General features: G+C 40.7%; 1 protein-coding gene across 1 annotated transcript in view; it reads right to left on the reverse strand.

The window, feature by feature from the left end:
• ARFGEF2 (ADP ribosylation factor guanine nucleotide exchange factor 2) overlaps positions 1–18710 on the reverse strand; it is a 100885-nt gene that overhangs the window by 22765 nt on the left and 59410 nt on the right. The window contains exons 22-27 of the mRNA XM_059898821.1: positions 16139–16286; positions 14900–14999; positions 12980–13020; positions 12708–12877; positions 9980–10131; positions 1952–2124 (exon numbers count right to left, since the gene is read on the reverse strand). Coding sequence (XP_059754804.1) covers positions 1952–2124; positions 9980–10131; positions 12708–12877; positions 12980–13020; positions 14900–14999; positions 16139–16286 — 784 coding nt within the window. The remainder of the gene's footprint in view (positions 1–1951; positions 2125–9979; positions 10132–12707; positions 12878–12979; positions 13021–14899; positions 15000–16138; positions 16287–18710) is intronic.

Genomic DNA, 18710 nt, shown 5'->3' on the forward strand with positions numbered 1-18710 from the left:
TGGTTGTGGGCCCTGGGTACACAGAGGTAACCACATCTCCTGCCTTTGCTCCAATGGGCAAGACGGACAATAATCACCTAAATCTGTAGATATGTAAGATCATCTCAGCTGGGGTAAGTGCTGAGTAAGGGGACAGAAGACAGAAAAGGCTGGTGGTGAGGGAAGGGGGACTCTGTGAAGAGGTCCTTTCTGAGAAGTGGCCTTAAGGAAGTGAGACAGGACAGCCAAGAGAAAACCAAGTTTCTCCAGGATGCCAAGGTGTCCGTTTTAGGATGGAGCTTGCGTAACCATGTAAGATATAAACATGGATGTGTGTGTGGGGTTGGCCCAGAGAGTCTGCCTGACAGAAGCTGAGCACTGTGCAAAGCTCTGGCCCCAGTTCTGTGATTCTGAGCACGTCCCTTAATTCCCCAGCCGTTTCCACCCTAAGACCACACCTCATGCTACCTCACTGGAGCCTTATGAAGACAAAGTGAGATAAAGAAAGTCAGTGAGCTAAAGGTGACAGGCAATTTAGAAACTGAAGGTTTTCAAAACCCTACAAATACCACCTAAGAGAAGAATACGAGGGGCGAGAAGTTTACAAAAAGTTAAACGACCTCAAAAAATCAAAGCTGACCCACTGCTTTACAATTTCCACAAAAACCAAGACAAGTAAACATCTTGTGACGTGATGACAGGCAGGACCGGGCACCTGTGGTCAGTGCAGAGTGGAGGGATACCGCACCAGCTCCGGGCTGGACTGCCAGCTGTCAATCTTCCACCACCTCCCAGCTGCATGACCTCAGACAAGTCGTCTTACTTTACTTTTCTGTGCCTGTTTTCCTCTTCAGTAAAATAGGGGGAAATAATGGTATCCACATCAGTGGGTTCAACCAACCCCAGATCGAAAATATTCAGGAAAAAAAAACTGCAGCAAGTTCCAAAAAGCAAAGCTTGAATTTGCTGTGCATCGGCTACTATTTACATAGCCTTACGTTGTGTTTATGAGTAACCTAGACGTGATTTAAAGTATACAGGAGGATGTGTGTAGATTATATCCATTTCATCTTAGGGACTTGAGCACCTGTGGACTTTGGTACCCAAGGTGTGTCCTGGAACCAGTCTCTCACAGATATGAAGGGATGACTGTAGTCAGTTCTTGTTACTCATGGTACTTGTGTTCTACAAATTCGCTGTGAACAATGAATTAGCAAATACTGAACCATCTCCTAGGGAAAAAAGGGGTTAGGTTCCTGCGAGGCTCTGGTTACAATACTTTCATCAACCTATTAACACACAACCTTGTTTTACGTGTGTTTCTGTTTAACTTATTTAATATATTTTGTTGATTCATTAACATTACACTCATGGCCAACAGCTCTGTAACTCATGTCTGAACGGAGCTAATCTAAAACATGTTATTTTTCTCCATAAAGTACACCACAGTCTCCCTTAGGAACACCGGCCAGCACTTCAGCACTGGGCTATGGACTGGTTTAAATGGCAAAGTCACCAACTAAGACAAAGATGCCAAAAACGTGGCAGTAAGTTTTTACCACAGAAAGGCTACCTGTTTATTTACAGTAAGAGAGCTGAAACACAAAGGCCTTGTTCAACCTCAGCTGGGAATGTGTGCCTTGGGTGACAAGCATTTTGCTGCTCTGTGCATGCACGTGTCAGCAAATGACCACAAAAGGGCCAGGAATGCTGGTTTTGGGGTTACATATAAATTTTAGCAAGTAGGTGAACTCACAAACATGGAACCTGCAAATAATGAGGGTTGACTGTGTTTCCTTCCTAGGGTTGTTGAGCACATGTCAAGAGCCCAGCACACCGCCTGGCATGTTAGCACGTCACAGTGTAGCTAAACAAGGAAGCCCCTTTTGGGAGTAAAATAGATGGGAAAGAAATGATCACCCTTCTAGACTTGCATGTGGGACATTAGTCAGGAGGGAACAGAGACACTTACTGACGATGTGGCCTGTGGTCTGGAAGGCCAGCTCCACGATGTTCCCGTCGTGATCCGAGGCGGCCTGGTGAAACACGGCGAAGATGTTCTTCCAGCCTGAGCGGATGTTGGCCGCCTGGGAGTTCACCATCTGGGTGATGCAGCGGATCACCATGTCCCGGATGGTTGGAGACCTGAGGAAAGAATGGGGCAGCCCATGTCATCTGTACTTTGGACAGTGGGAAGATAAATGAATACAGCTCATTGCTTAGAAGCAGCACTTTAAAAAAACATTTTTTAAAGCATGTCGTAATCCACATTCATTAAAAAAAAATTAGAGACAACAAAAAGAAAAAATAGTAAGACAGTCAACATGTCAGTTAGTTGCCTACCCAGCAGTCATCTTCCCACTTCCTTAATAAGTGTGATTTCATCTGGGCAGCAACATGCCCGACCTCAGGGAACCGATCATAAATAATATAAGACAACATGACAATCTTGTCTCATGTGCCAGGACCTCAATCTCCCAGCTTCCCTTGCAGCTAGGGGAGCTACATGACCTGTTCTAACTAATCAGATGTAAGAGAAAATCTATGGGTGTGGGAGGGGAGGGATTTCTAGGAAGGTTCTGCTTTTGTCTTAAAAGGAATACACTTGGTAGGCTCTGCCCCTTTTCCTCTTGTTCCCATTCTGATGGTGGGCTCTGCCTCTTTTAATCACTCCCACTGTGAACACAGCATGATGCCTGGAGCTAAAGTCTCTGTCCAGCAATCATGAAACAGTAAGCTCAAGGAAGAAAAGCAACCTGTTTATGGCCAAACAAAGGGACAGAAAGAACCTGGGCCCTTGGTTACAATTTGGGCTATGGAACCAAAGTTGGGACTGCCTGCTTCTGACTTGTTAAGTAAACAATACATAGACTTGTGGTTTAAGCCACTGTTGGTCAATTTTTCTGGCCCAAAACATTTAGACTAATATACTCATACTTTTGCCACCCAGAGATAACGATTCCTAAATTCTTAATGCATACCCTCTTAGGTTTTTGGGCAGAGATATTTGTGGATGGCAAACACATACACTTGGATGGGAGCTTACATATATAACTCACGATGAATATTTTAAATTTAGTTATTACAAAACAAAACATGAAGATAGAAAAAATGGTCCATTTTCTGAAGCAGCTGCAAGGTTCAACATGGTGTGACCTGGATATTTACAACAGATTAGCACATATGTCTTTTAGACATATATGATTATGGGGTGAACACTACTATCTCACAAATAGCAAGAAGCAAGGCAACACAAACCTAATGCTTCTATCGCACTAGCTTTGAAAGTCATTAGAGTGGTTTTAGGAGGAGAAACTTGGCTTGCAAATTTCATCCGGCTTAGGATAACATTCATGCTTGTCTGCTGGACCTATACTAACTGATAATAGGAAAGGTTGTTTAGAGAAGGCAAGGAGAAAGTTAAAAATTAGCTGAAAGTCCACAAAGAAAATTTGCCACCTGCAGATAATGGAGGACTGACTACATACCTAGGTGACTTTAACACATAATACCAATGAATTCATAGTTTTCTCTCCCGGGAAAAAAAAGCAACTTGTTGGCAAGAAATATACATATTTATTAAAATGTTTTTTGCCTGACTGTTAAAAGTAATAAATGATGACAATAAATGTTTTAGAAAATGTAGGGAAAAACATAAAGAAAAAGATTCTTTTATATGATGCTATGGCATTTCTTATGGAGAGATACACTATATCACAATCTTTATTATTACACTGACTGCCCAATTCTATAACCTGCTCTTTTCACTAAGTGACTAAGCATTTCTCATGTTATAAAATTTCTTTTTTTAATAGAATTTTAGAATTTTATTTATTGTTTTATACAGCAGGTTCTTATTAGTTATCCATTTTATACATATTAGTGTATATATGTCAATCCCAATCTCCCAATTCATCCCACCACCACCACCACTTTCCCCCCTTGGAGTCCATACATTTGTTCTCTACATCTGTGTCTCTATTTCTGCCTTGCAAACCAGTTCATCTGTACCACTTTTCTAGGTTCCACATATATGAGTTAATATATGATATTTTTCTCTTTCTGACTTACTTCACTCTGTATGACAGTCTCTAGATCCATCCACATCTCTACAAATGACCCAATTTCATTCCTTTTTATGACTGAGTAATATTCCATTGTATATATATATACCACATCTTTATCCATTCGTTTGTCGATGGGCATTGAGGTTGCTTCCATGACCTGGCTATTGTAAATAGAGCTGCAATGAACATTGGGGTGCATGTGTATTTTTGAATTATGGTTTTCTCTGGGTATATTGCCCAACAGTGGGATTGCTGGGTCATATGGTAATTCTATTTTTAGTTTTTTAAGGAACCTCCATACTGTTCTCCATAGTGTATCAATTTATATTCCCACCAACAGTGCAAGAGGGTTTCCTTTTCTCCACACCCTCTTCAGCATTTGTTGTTTGTAGATTTTCTGATGATGCCCATTCTAACTGGTGTGAGGTGATACCTCATTGTAGTTTTGATGTGCATTTCTCTAATAATTAGTGATGTTGAGCAGCTTTTCATGTGTTTCCTGGCCATCTGTATGTCTTCTTTGGAGAAATGTCTATTTAGGTCTTCTGCCCATTTTTGGATCGGGTTGTTTGTTTTTTAATATTGAGCTGCATGAGCTGTTTATATATTTTGCAGATTAATTCTTTGTCCGTTGATTCGTTTGCAAATATTTTCTCCCATTCTGAGGGCTGTCTTTTCGTCTTGCTTGTAGTTTCCTTTGCTTTGCAAAACCTTTTAAGTCTCATTAGGTCCCATTTGTTTATTTTTGTTTTTATTTCCATTACTCTAGGAGGTGGATCAAAAAAGACCTTGCCGTGATTTATGTCAAAGAGTGTTCTTCCTATGTTTTCCTCTAAGAGTTTTATAGTGTCCAGTCTTACATTTAGGTCTCTAACCCACTTTGAGTTTATTTTTGTGTATGGTGTTAGGGAGTGTTCTAATTTCATTCTTTTACATGTAGCTGTCCAGTTTTCCCAGCACCATTTATTGACGAGACTGTCTTTTCTGCATTGTATATCCTTGCTTCCTGTGTCATAGATTAGTTGACCATAGCTGTGTGGGTTTATCTCTGGGCTTTCTATCCTGTTCCATTGATCTATCTTTCTGTTTTTGTGCCAGTACCATATTGTCTTGATTACTGTAGCTTTGTAGTATAGTCTGAAGTCAGGGAGTCTGATTCCTCCAGCTCCATTTTTCTCCCTCAAGACTGCTTTGGCTACTTGGGATATTTTGTGTCGCCATACAAATTTTAAGATTTTTGTTATAGTTCTGTAAAAAATGCCACTGGTAACTTGATAGGGATTGCATTGAATCTGTAGATTGCTTTGGTTAGTATAGTCATTGTCACAGTATTGATTCTTCCAATCCAAGAGCATGGTATATTTCTCCATCTGTTAGTATCATTTTTAATTTCTTTCATCAGTGTCTTACAGTTTTCTTCATACAGGTCTTTTGTCTCCCTAGGTAGGTTTATTCCTAGGTGTTTTATTTTTTGTTGCAATGGTAAATGGGAGCGTTTCCCTAATTTCTCTTTCAGATTTTTCATCATTAGTGTATAGGAATGCAAGAGATTTCTGTGCATTAATTTTGTATCCTGCAACTTTATCAAATTCATTGATTAGCTCTAGTAGTTTTCTGGTAACATCTTTAAGATTCTCTATGTATAGTATCATATCATCTGCAAACAGTGACAGTTTTACTTCTTCTTTTCCAATCTGTATTCCTTTTATTTCTTTTTCTTCTCTGATTGCTGTGGCTAGGACTTCCAAAACTATGTTGAATAATAGTGGTGAGAGTGGACATCTTTGTCTTGCTCCTGATCTTAGAGGAAATACTTTCAGTTTTTCACCATTGAGAAAGATGTTTGCTGTGGGTTTGTTGCATATGGCCTTTATTATGTTGAGGTAGGTTCCCTCTGTGCCCACTTTCTGGAGAATTTTTATCATAAATGGGTGTTGAATTTTGTCAAAAGCTTTTTCTCCATCTATTGAGATGATCATATGGTTTTTCTTCTTCAATTTGTTAACATGGTGTATCACATTGATTGATTTGCATACACTGAAGAATCCCTGCATCCCTGGGATAAATCCCACTTCATCATGGTGTATGATCCTTTTAATGTATTGTTGGATTCTGTTTGCTAGTATTTTGAGGATTTTTGCAACTATATTCATTAGTGATAGTGGTCTGTAATTCTCCTTTTTTGTAGTTATCTTTGTCTGGTTTTGGTATCAGGGTGATGGTGACCTCACAGAATGAGTTTGGGAGTGTTCCTTCCTCTGCAATTTTTTGGAAGAGTTTGAGAAGGATGGGTGTTAGCTCTTCTCCAAATGTTTGATAGAATTCACCTGTGAAGCCATCTGGTCCTGGACTTTTGTTTGTTGGAAAATTTTTAATCACAGTTTCAATTTCATTACTTGTGACTGGTCTGTTCGTACCTTCTATTTCTTCCTGGTTCAGTCTTGGAAGGTTATACTTTTCTAAGTATTTGTCCATTTCTTCCAGGTTGTCCATTCTACTGGCAGAGGTGCTTGTAGTAGTCTCTTAGGATGCTTTGTATTTCTGCGGTGTCTGTTGTAACGTCTCCTTTTTCATTTCCAATTTTATTGACTTGAGTCCTCTCCCTCTTTTTCTTGATGAGTCTGGCTAATGGTTTATCAATTTTGTTTATCTTCTCAAAGAACCAGCTTTTAGTTTTATTGATCTTTGCTACTGTTTTCTTTGTTTCTATTTCATTTATTTCTGCTCTGATCTTTATGATTCCTTTCCTTCTACTAACTTTGGGTTTTGTTTGTTCTTCTTTCTCTAGTTCTTTTAGATGTAAGGTTAGATTGTTTACTTGAGATTTTTCTTGTTTCTTGAGGTAGGCTTGTATAGCTATAAACTTCCCTCTTAGAACTGCTTTTGCTGCATCCCATACGTTTTGGATCGTCGTGTTTTCACTGTCATTTGTCTCTAGGTATTTTTTGATTTCCTCTTTGATTTCTTCAGTGATCTCTTGGTTATTTAGTAATGTATTGTTTAGCCTTCATGTGTTTGTGTTTTTTACGTATTTTTCCCTGTAATTCATTTCTAATCTCATAGCATTGTGGTCAGAAAAGATGCTTGATGTGATTTCAATTTTCTTAAATTTACTGAGCCTTGATTTGTGATCCAAGGTATGATCTATCCTGGAGAATGTTCCGTGAGCACTTGAGAAGAATGTGTAACCTGCTGTTTTTGGATGGAATGTCCTACAAATATCAATTAAATCTACCTGGTCTATTGTGTCATTTAAAGCTTCTGTTTCCTTATTAATTTTCTGTTTGAATGATCTGTCCATTGGTGTAAGTGAGGTGTTAAAATCCCCCACTATTATTGTGTTACTGTCTATTTCCTCTTTTATAGCTGTTAGCAGTTGCCTTATGTATTGAGGTGATCCTATGTTGAGTGCATATATAATTGTTATATCTTCTTCTTGGATTGATCCATTGATCATTATGTACTGTCCTTCCTTGTCTCTTGTAACATTCTTTATTTTAAAGTCTATTTTGCCTGATATGAGTATTGCTACTCCAGCTTTCTTCTGATTTCCATTTGCATGGAATATCTTTTTCCATCCTCTCACTTTCAGTCTGTATGTGTCCCTAGGTCTGAAGTGGGTCTCTTGTAGACAGCATGTAGATGAGTCTTGTTTTTGTATCCATTCAGCAAGCCTGTGTCTTTTGGTTGGAGCACTTAATCCATTCACGTTTAAGGTAATTATCAATATGTATGTTCCTATGACCATTTTCTTGTTTTGGGTTTGTTTTTGTAGGTCCTTTTCTTCTCTTGTGTTTCCCACTTAGAGAAGTTCCTTTAGCATTTGTTGTAGAGTTGGTTTGGTGGTGCTGAATTCTCTTAGCTTTTGTCTGTAAAGCTTTTGATTTCTCCGTCGAATCTGAATAAGATGCTTGCCGGGTAGAGTAATCTTGGTTGTAGGTTCTTCCCTTTCATCACTTTAAATATGTCTTGCCACTCCCTTCTGGCTTGTAGAGTTTCTGCTGAGAAATCAGCTGTTAACCTTATAGGAGTTCCCTTGTATGTTATTTGTTGTTTTACCCTTGCTGCTTTCAATAATTTTTCTTTGTCTTTAATTTTTGCCATTTTGATTACTACGTGTCTCGGTGTGTTTCTCCTTGGGTTTATCCTGTATGGGACTCTCTGCGCTTCCTGGACTTGGGTGGCTATTTCCTTTTCTGTGTTAGGGAAGTTTTCGACTATAATGTCTTCAAATATTTTCTCGGGTCCTTTCTCTCTCTCTTCTCCTTCTGGGACCCCTATAATGTGAATGTTCTTGCCTTTAATGTTGTCCCAGAGGTCTCTCAGGCTGTCTTCATTTCTTTTCATTCTTTTTTCTTTATTCTGTTCCACAGCAGTGAATTCCACCATTCTGTCTTCCAGGTCACCTATCCGTTCTTCTGCCTTAGTTATTCTGCTATTGATTCCTTCTAGTGTATTTTTCATTTCAGTTATTGCGTTGTTCATCTCTGTCTGTTTGTTCTTTAATTCTTCTAGGTCTTTGTTAAACATTTCTTGCCATCTTCTCGATATTTGCCTCCATTCTTTTTCCGAGGTCCTGGATCATCTTCACTATCATTATTCTGAATTCTTTTTCTGGAAGGTTGCCTATCTTCACTTCATTCAGTTGTTTTTCTGGGGTTTCTTCTTGTTCCTTCATCTGGTACAGAACCCTCTGCCTTTTCATCTTGTCTATATTTCTGTGAATGTGGTTTTTCTTCCACAGGCTGCAGGTTTGTAGTTCTTCTTGTTTCTGCTGTCTGACCTCTGGTGGATGAGGCTATCTAAGAGGCTTGTGCAAGTTTCCTGATGGGAGGGACTGGTGGTAGGTAGAGCTGGCTGTTGCTCTGGTGGGCAGAGCTCAGTAAAACTTTAATCCACTTGTCTGCTGATGGGTGGGGCTGGGTTCCCTCCTTGTTGGTTCTTTGGCCTGAGGCAACCCAACACTGTAGCCTACCGGGGCTCTTTGGTGGGGCTAATGGCGGACTCTGGGAGGGCTCACACCAAGGAGTACTTCCCAGAGCTTCTGCTGCCAGTGTCCTTGTCCTCACGGTGAGACACAGCCACCCCCCCGCCTCTGCAGGAGACCCTCCAACACCAGCAGGTAGGTGTGGTTCAGTCTCCTATGGGGTCACTGCTCAATCCCCTGGGTCGTGATGTGCACAGTACTTTGTGTGTGCCCTCCAAGAGTGGGGTCTCTGTTTCCCCCAGTCCTGTTGAAGTCCTGCAATCAAATCCCGCTAGCCTTCAAAGTCTGATTCTCTAGGAATTCCTCCTCCCGTTGCCAGACCCCCAGGTTGGGAAGCCTGACATGGGGCTCAGAACCTTCACTCCAGTGGGTGGACTTCTGTGGCATAAGTGTTCTCCAGTTTGTGAGTCACCCACCCAGCAGTTATGGGATTTGATTTTATTGTGATTGCGCCCCTCCTACCATCTCATTGTGGCTTCTCCTTTGTCTTTGGATGTGGGGTATCTTTTTTGGTGAGTTCCAGTGTCTTCCTGTCGATGATTTTTCAGCAGTTAGTTGTGATTCCGGTGCTCTCGCAAGAGAGAGTGAGAGCATGTCCTTCTACTCCGCCACCTTGAACCAATCTGGGTCACACAGTTCTTGACCCTGTGCGAGGCTGCTTTGGCAGTGGCTCTTTCTCTGAACTCTCTCAGCACCCAGCTCCCCGGTAAGGATGCATGATGTACTTCTACTAGGTGCAGTTGTATGATCTACCCTTCTGGAAAAGGTTACACACAGATCTTAGTGTGATTTACTTAGAGACAATAGGTGTGAATCAAAGTATGCTCATTTTATTTGCTTCCGCCAAACAGGAGAAGAAAAAACGAATCGTGTGGTTAGTGTTAGGAGACCTTTTTAGACCCCCAGCAGGGATTTGACTAAGGGTCTTCCAGAATAATGCACATACCTGTTTTTCTTCATGATATGCTCAAAGGGCCTCAGAAAATCTTTCTGGAAACGGAAGTTGGCTAATTCTCCCTTCTCAAGAAACTTCATGGAGAGCTGCCTTAATGAGTCAACAGCAAAGATAGCCACATCCTCATTGGGGTTACAGCCAACCTGAGCAGGAACAGGAGGTGAGGTGAAATAGGCACAGTGGAACAACTGTGGATATGGGGTTCTGGACCTCAAACATGGACAGCCTGCCTTCAAAACAAATGCTCTGGGAAAACACACCTCAAGAGGAAGAAAAAGGTATTTCTTGGCATGAGCTGGACAGTTTTAAGTTTAATGATGAAACACATTTAATTAAACATGCTTTCAAAATATGCTCACTTTGTGTCTCTGTGTCACATTTTGATAATTCTTGCGATATTTCAAACTTTTTCATTATTATTATATCTGCTTTGGTGATCTGTGATCAGTGTTCTTTGATGTTACTATTTTCAAAAAGATTACAACCTACTGAAGGCTCAGCTGATGGTTCATGTTTTTTAGCAATAAACTATTTTAAAATTAAGGTATGTACTTTTTTTGGTTGTTGCACACTTAATAGACTACAGTATGGTATAAACATAACTTTTTTATGCGCTGGGAAACCAAAAATTTCACGTGACTTGCTTTACTGCGATATTTGCTTTATTTCTTTGGTCTGGAACTGAACTCGCCATATCTCTGAGGTCGGCCTGTATACCGAATGGATAAAAAATAATTAGCTTTGGGGAGGGTCTGGTTGAGGGGTGCTGATGGTCAAAGGTGTTCTTAGTTGTAATTTTTTTTAAGTGTTCGTGTAATGTTGATGTAATTAGAGACTAATAAGAATATTATTCCCCGGCTAAAAATCCCTGGCTGCTTCAGGAATGCACACCACGCTTACTATGCAGCTTTGCACACCCCAGGACATATTTGTGCCCTAGTTTAGAAGAAGAGAAACATGTGACTGTCCCAGTGACTGTCCTAGAATCCTGAGAGCTCTACTCGGCCACTTACTTCTTCAAACCCACAGGATTTTCATGTGCTCCGGCTCCCAGGGGGAAGCGGAACATCCTTCTGAGGTGGTGGAAAGAATGATGAACCCTAGAGTGAGCAACTGAGTTTTCCACAACTTTGTGCTTAACAGCACTGATGAGATGGAATGGACATTTGTAATGAGGTTGACAACCACGACATGTCTAATGACTACCCGCCAGCCTAGATCCGAAGCTTGTCATAGGCTTGGACAAGAATACCAAGTGCAGTCATGGTAATGGTTCACATTTTTTCTCTCAAACAAGTTTATATCAGTGATGTCCACTAAGAATTTATTTACCCAGAATAGTGGGAAAGATGGTTGCTGAGCTGACTGATTACTTTAGATGACAGTGTTACCACTCACTCAACAAACAGTTACTCTGGGGCACCTGCAGGCTCTCATGGCCACCTCCCTCACTGAGGGTTCAGAAAGGTCACCTCCAGAGAGGCCTGACACACTGCACTGCCTGACCCTTTACCATCAGTTATTTCATCATAAAATCCAAGTGAGCTTCAGGAGGGCAGGGACCTCATCTGTCTACTACCTGGTACAAGGCACTCGGACAGTTTGTTAAACAGATGGTGTGCTGAGAGGTACCTTACTTAGAGCTGATAAGGAAGCAAAGTAAACAAAGAGCTCTGATTAGCTGATGGACCAAGTTAGAAGCAAGACTACATGTGACAATGCCTCATTTCAGTGGGGTTCCCCAGCTGCCCAGAAAAGCCAACAGTACCCAACTCTTCCCAGTTCACATTTAGTGACATCACACTGCTAACCTTCCATCGATCATGGGGTGATGTTTTAACCACAGAAATCAGCAGATGCTACAAATCATTCACCAGCACTCTACTGCTTGTTCTATATCCCAATGACAGATTACTTCTTCTTATGATTTTCTCCTATTCAATATAGAGAGGGCAATTCTCTTTTGGATAAACTGTCTTTTATTAACACTATTTTTAAGCATCTCTATTACAACTCTTTATCTCCAGGCCTGAGAAAATTTTTTTGAAATCATGAAATGTGTTTTGGTAGCAAACAGTGTTGTTAAGCTATTAGTTTTCCCCTAAAAAGCAAATGACATTACAGATACAGACATTCATATACATAAAATATATTCTAATTTCATTTGTTCAATTTACATGTGCACGTGCCTATGTGTATATAACGAAACCTCGAGTGGAGAAAAATCTGGTTTTCTCTCCATAGTTTTCAGTTTTAGAACACAGTAGTCTCTGGCTTGTTGCTGATTTAAATAAATGTTAGTTTCCTCAACAAAGGTTTTAGAAGAGTGGTGGCAAAGGAAGCCAGAATACAAGAAGTAGTGACATTTAGAGTGAAACTACTGATATATAGAACATAACTTAATCTTTGGTCATTCAGAAGGTGCTTCAGGATTTTGCAATGCTTTCAAACACCAAGGTCTGTCCAGTGACTATAATGATTTTTGTGGTGTGAGCCTGTCTCCTATATATGGGATATTAAAGTATTTTAGATACAAATGGATTTTTAATTCATTCTCCATGAGCTCTATCAATATGTAGGTATGCTACGAGCTGTTCTCCACTCCACAGGGAAAGTGAATTATACGCACCTACACACTCAATCACTTCTGTTTTGAAGTTAGTTGCCTGCCTTTTTTTTGGACATTGATGGAGTGGGGCTTTTGAATTTGAAGAGTTACCTTATTGAAGTGATCTCCAATCACATGCCATATTCGGGACCACTGTAGTCGGATCCGATTCATGTTGTAGTAAGATATCTCCACAATCTTCTGCAAGCTGAACATGCGGGGGTGGTGGGGGGAAGCCAGCTCATCCATGGACACGGCACACAGCCAGCGGACAAAGTCAACTACAGGCCAGACCCAACAACACACGCGAGGCCTCGTTAGTAATGGTCAGACAGTTATGATAGGAGGCTTCTGTAGTTGTCACAGGTGAGTCAAATACATACCTATTGCATTTCCATCCAGTCGGGTAGAGCCAGTAAAAATTCTAGGAAGAAAATTCCAGATATAATAAAATAAAAATTAGACTTGGAAGCTGCAGCTTCAATTTCAAACACTCAGAAAAGACAGAAAGGAAACATTTCAGGTCTGGCACTTCCACTAACATAAACAATGAGGCATTAGAGGAATAGAACTGGTCAGTGAGCTGAGTTGAGAGCTGAAATGCTTATACTGATAGGAAGAGAAAGTGACACATCAAAAGGATGGGGGAGAGTCAAGATATGATAGCATGGAATGTCACGACAGTGGGAATGGCAGACTGAGGACCTTTAAAAAGCTGCTCCTCCATAAGAGCAACCAAGAAAACTGGCAAAAATTCAACAAAACCAACTTTTTCAGACCTGAACTCTGGAAACTACCAAAGGCTTGTAAAAATGTTCCTTCAAGAATAATGGCTGAATCTTTAGACAGCATAGAGTTGGATCATGTTTATTTTAATCCATCCTGCCAATCTCACTTTAGATTCAAAGACACAAATAGGTTGAAAGTAAAAGTATGAAAGAAGACACAGCATGCAAACAGTAACCAAAAGAGAACAAGAGTAGCTGCACTGATATCAGACAATGTAGACTTAACACTAAAATCATTACTAAAGACAAAGAACATTTTATAATGATAAAAAGTTTAATCTGTCAAGAAAACCTAACAATTATAAACATATATGCATCTAACAACAGAGCCCCAAAATCATGAGGCAAAAAACACAGAATTAAACAGGAGAAATAGACAATTCAACAATGTCCAGAATCGGCAAACCTACACAAGCAGAAAGTATATCAGTGGTTACAGGAACGGCGGGAGAGGAAATGGGGAGCGACTGCAATAAATGCAGGGCTTCGTTATGGGGGTGATGAAAATGCTCTGAAATTAGATAGTGGTGATGGTTGCACAACTCTGAATATACTAAAAACCACTGAACTGTACACTTTAAAAAGAGTAAATCTTATGGTGTATGAATTATATCTCAACTTAAAACAACGAAACAGCACACAAAAAGGTGCTGGGCAAGTTACTATTGCGCACTATCTGGCTAAGGCAGAAAAACAGGAAAGAAATGTGCGGTTAATGGTACAACAAACATTTTATTGTATTAGCCTAAACCTAAGGGGAAAAGTAGGGAAAACTCATCAAAAGTACATTACAGACAATAGTTGGAGAGAAGCAGAAAAGCAACAAGAGCGAGGTGATCAAAATATGCTGATTAAGAGTTTAAAATACTAGGAAAATTGTTCTGAGAGCAATACAAATTATGTCATAAATTCTATACTGCTATCATTTCAGAATTATCTATATTTAATGTACATGATTAATCAATGGTAATTTTCAGAGGTTTGTTGATTTTAAGAAAATTCCTATTTTAAGCCCTCATATATAATGAATATCTTCAAATGGGAATACCTGTATTTCTCCTGGATGTTTAGGTCAAGTTTTAAGTGAACAGAAACAGTGGGAAGGTTTTGAGGAAAAAGAAATGGAAATGTCAACTTGGCCAACTCTCACTCACGGGTAGGCTTTAAATCCGAAACTCTTCTTGAAATTTTTTAAAAAGTAATTTCTACACTAAGGAAACAAGGTGATTTAAAACACTAGCACCAGGAAAAACTCTTGTTTTTGACATAATTTGGTCACAGTTATAATTTTAAAAAAGGTTATGATACAATTCAAGATCAAAATCCAAACGAATGTGAAGGTAATTAGTAGCTGCGGATCATGTGTGCCACTTTTAATCTTTCCTAGTTTGAGTAATCTAGAACTGACAACACTTACAACAGTCAAACAAATTAGTGATCATTCATACCCAGTAAATATACAGAAGATGCCAAGCCACTGGGTAGTCCAGCTTCACTGGAGAAGAAAATCATTACCTGTCTACAGCTACGACCACACTCTGTGAGCTGGTCTCACCCACCGATTCCTGGAAGCTGGCCATCTGTCTTTTGTCCACTCCACCACTCACCAAATTACCTGAAACACAATGCACAAAATCAATGGTGTTTCCAAAACAGTGAAGTATTTAGAACAAAGTATCCTGTGATATCCAATATGCACAGACAAGAAACATTAGTGAGAATGGTTTGCAGGCAAAACAAACAAACAACCCCCCAATGATGACAGAATAAAATTAAACTCAGGTTTTGGCATTTGGCATTCAGATTACATTCTTATTAGAGGCTCCCTGGCTTGTACCATTCATCTCCCTTTCTTAAGCGTCTTTTACATTTTTATAGTATTAAATGTCTCTTTTTAGGAAAACAAATTCAAATTGATCAATACTGACTCAGAGCTCCTAGAACACATAATGGTTTCCACAAGCAGAAGGTCTGGAGAGCTCTCTAGGATTTCACTCCAGTCACCCTCATATACACCCCAAGAAGTAGGTGCTATTACCCCTCCCCCATTTTCAGAGTCTGTGCTTTTATACTGTACTACTGTATGTGGAACCTAGGAAGCCTGCTCTCTGCATCAAATGGCCTGGGTTTGAAACTTACCTCTGCCACTTCCTCATAATGTTCACCTTGTTCAAGTCACTTCACCCTCTTTACCTCACTTTCCTCATTTACAAAATGGGGATGATAACAGCCCCAATTTCACTGAGTTGTTACAAGGTTTAAATGAATTAAAATATATAAACTGAGTGCTTAGAATGTGGCCTGGCACGTTTGTTTACCCTTTTTACTATTATTATTGTTATATCACGGACAAGAGAGTCTCTCAGTTCACTGTATCGCCAGAAATAATTCTACTTTGATGAGAACATCAGTTAACAAAAGATGAACGTGGAAGAGAGGTTGAATCTACCTTTGAAAATCTAGAGATACACACACCCACTCCTCGAATACCAGATGGCTTTCCCTCCAACATACTTATATGTATAGAAAGAAAAGTAATGCACCCTGCTGATGTTGATAAAATAGGCATTTACTCGACAGTTTAATCACAATTTAGAGAGCTGAGGCAGCACTTCCGCTTCCATCAACAAACATACTGTCAGCTGACACGTAAGGAAGAGACGATCTACGGGACAGTCCTGATGAGACGAGAAGGGTTTCATGCCGGTTAACTGGTGAGTCCGTGACGGCTGGCTGGGGGGCCTGGTATCTTACCGAGGCCAAGGCCCATGAACTCTTCTCCCGACAACGTGTGGCCCTTCAGGCTCCCTTCTCTTTCACGCCCGGACCCAGACAGGTAGCGCGTCTTCACACCGGTTCCTATCAGCTGAGCGAGCTCCAGCTGGCTGATGCATTTCAAGATCTGATGAAAAGAAGGTGCGAAGAGATGAGTTCCCATTTCATTGGCTGAAAAGGGCACTATCATCTTAAATTAGCCATTAGAGAGTTCTCTGAAACAAGCAGCTTTTCAGGTGAGAATAAAATCTGAGGGTCTCAGACTGGCTTCCCTAGTTCCAGCTAGGCAACCCTCTGAGTGTGGGTCTGGAAGACAGATTTCACTATTTTTTTTTTTAACTATTAAAAAGGGAAAGAGAAAACGAGCAAAAGAAAAACTGGTACAGTAGAGTTATGCTACACAGATGTTTAGTTATGCAAATTTAATAAGTGCTCAATAAAGAAAGAAAAAGCACTTGATTGGAGCAGGGGATTCCATCCACCATGCCACTCAGTAAGTGCACCATCTAGTCTGACTCAGCCACCCCCTATCTCCCTTCCACTCGACCCCTCAGATATACAACACACTAGCCTCCCCAGCCTCCCTGCTGCTCCTTTACCTCGACACGTCTAGTCCTACCCCAGAGCCTTTGCACTCGCTGTTCCTTATGCTTCAACGTGTTCCTTATGCTCCTCCCCATGGCTCACCCCTTAGATTCCCAGCTCAGACATGTGTTCCTCAGACAGACCTCCCTCGACCGCCCCGAGATCACACACGCTCCCCTGGCCACGCATATTTTTTTTTCCTTAGCACGTACTACTTTTTGGCATTATGCCAGGTATTTGTTTGTTCTCTGTCTTAAGAGCCAACAGGGCATTAACTCTGTCTTAGTCACTGCTGAATCCCCAGTGCTTAAAATAGTTGGTGATTATTATTTGGTTAATCAAATAGATGAGAATGTGCCCTGGAATGGTGTGCAGTAGGAGAAAAGACTATCTCCCAGCCCTACGGGGTGGTTCAGGTGCTTGACAACGCGTCCCTTCGCACGGGCTGTCTCCCACCTGGAGCTTACCCTGAGAAACAGAGATTGGTTTCAACTTCTACTGGAGCAGAAACTGGCTGCTTAAAACTTACTGAGGGATGGCGGCATGTAGATCTCCAGGTAAACCCTTCCTAAGGAATTTCCATGGGGACTTCTGACTAAAGCTGAGTTTTGCTTTTCATGGTGACCTTACAATCCAATCCCAGAGTATGGGACTCCACTATACCACTGAGCACTGCTGAGTATTTTCACTTATAAACTGCTTTCCCCTTGACTGAGAAAGGTACTTAATTCAGCCAGAGAGAGCCAACGCCTGACTGTTCCACATGGCATGATACTGTTAAATTACTACTAGTAAACTGCTAGTGTCCTCCCTTTTCCAGAAGCTGGAATCTCAAGTATGTCAATAACACTTGTGGCCGAGGACTTACTGATTCCAACCTGATTTCTCAAGGTTTCTGCATATCGAATAGGTGGTTGATTCATTTTTAACATTTCCAGATGCTGCTATATACTTGGCAACTGGCAGGAACCCCACCTTCACCATATCTCTCAGGTTAAAGAAAAAAGAAAGTTGTAGGAGAGAAAGCAGCTATTTATTGATTCACTAGGTATCATGACTCCTCAGAAAACAGGAAATTATTTCTTAAAAAAGCACACAACTCAAAACAACACCACTGCCCCCCCCCATCTTTTCTAATATGGAATACTCCAGAGTGGTGACAGAGAAAGGGAACATTCGGTGAAAAGGGACTGAGGCATGTGCCATGATGATGATGACCATGACGACCGTGACCGCTAATATCTACTGAGTTCTTACTACTTGCCAAATGCAGTTGTAAGCCCTTTTCCACATGTTAACCCCCTTTTTCTCTCAGAACAACCCTATGAAGATTGTAGAGAGGAGGAAGATGAGGCTCAAAGACTAAGCAACTTGCCATGTCATACAGGCAGGAAAAGGGTGATACCCAGACTGGATGCCAGCCGTCTGGCTCTAGGCCTTCCCCCTGAACCACATGACCCCCATGGCAGGAGGAGGCTGATAGCAATTTTCTTTCTAGGTCACCACGGTCCCCACCACTCTCCATGCCCTCACCTCTACTCTTTCAGTTTTCTCTCTACAACAAAAAGTAATACGTACAGACAGTAGAGAAATTAGAAAACTTCAGGAAAAAAAGAAAATAAATCGCCTCTATAATGCTATCACACAGATAGGATGTTAACATTCCTGTTTATCTTTTCAAATCCATTTTCTGTGTACGTTTGGCACGAGGGACAAAGCCTCACAATGTTTATAACGATTTTTTCATTTAATATACTGTGATCACCTTCCCACAGTGTTACAGTGTTTAATAACATCTTTACCTTTTTCTCTGAAGTCTCTTTTAATCCACAGGCCCGCCCCCGCCTCGTCCCCAACCATCTACTATTTTCCATGCAATGTATTTGTTGAAGAACCTGGTCACTGGCTCTGAGGCTCTGTCACATCCTAGAGTTTGCACGCTGCATTCTCATGATACCATTTACCG

This window comes from Balaenoptera ricei, chromosome 15, assembly GCF_028023285.1.
Source record: "Balaenoptera ricei isolate mBalRic1 chromosome 15, mBalRic1.hap2, whole genome shotgun sequence".
NCBI classification, from domain to species: Eukaryota; Metazoa; Chordata; class Mammalia; order Artiodactyla; family Balaenopteridae; genus Balaenoptera; species Balaenoptera ricei.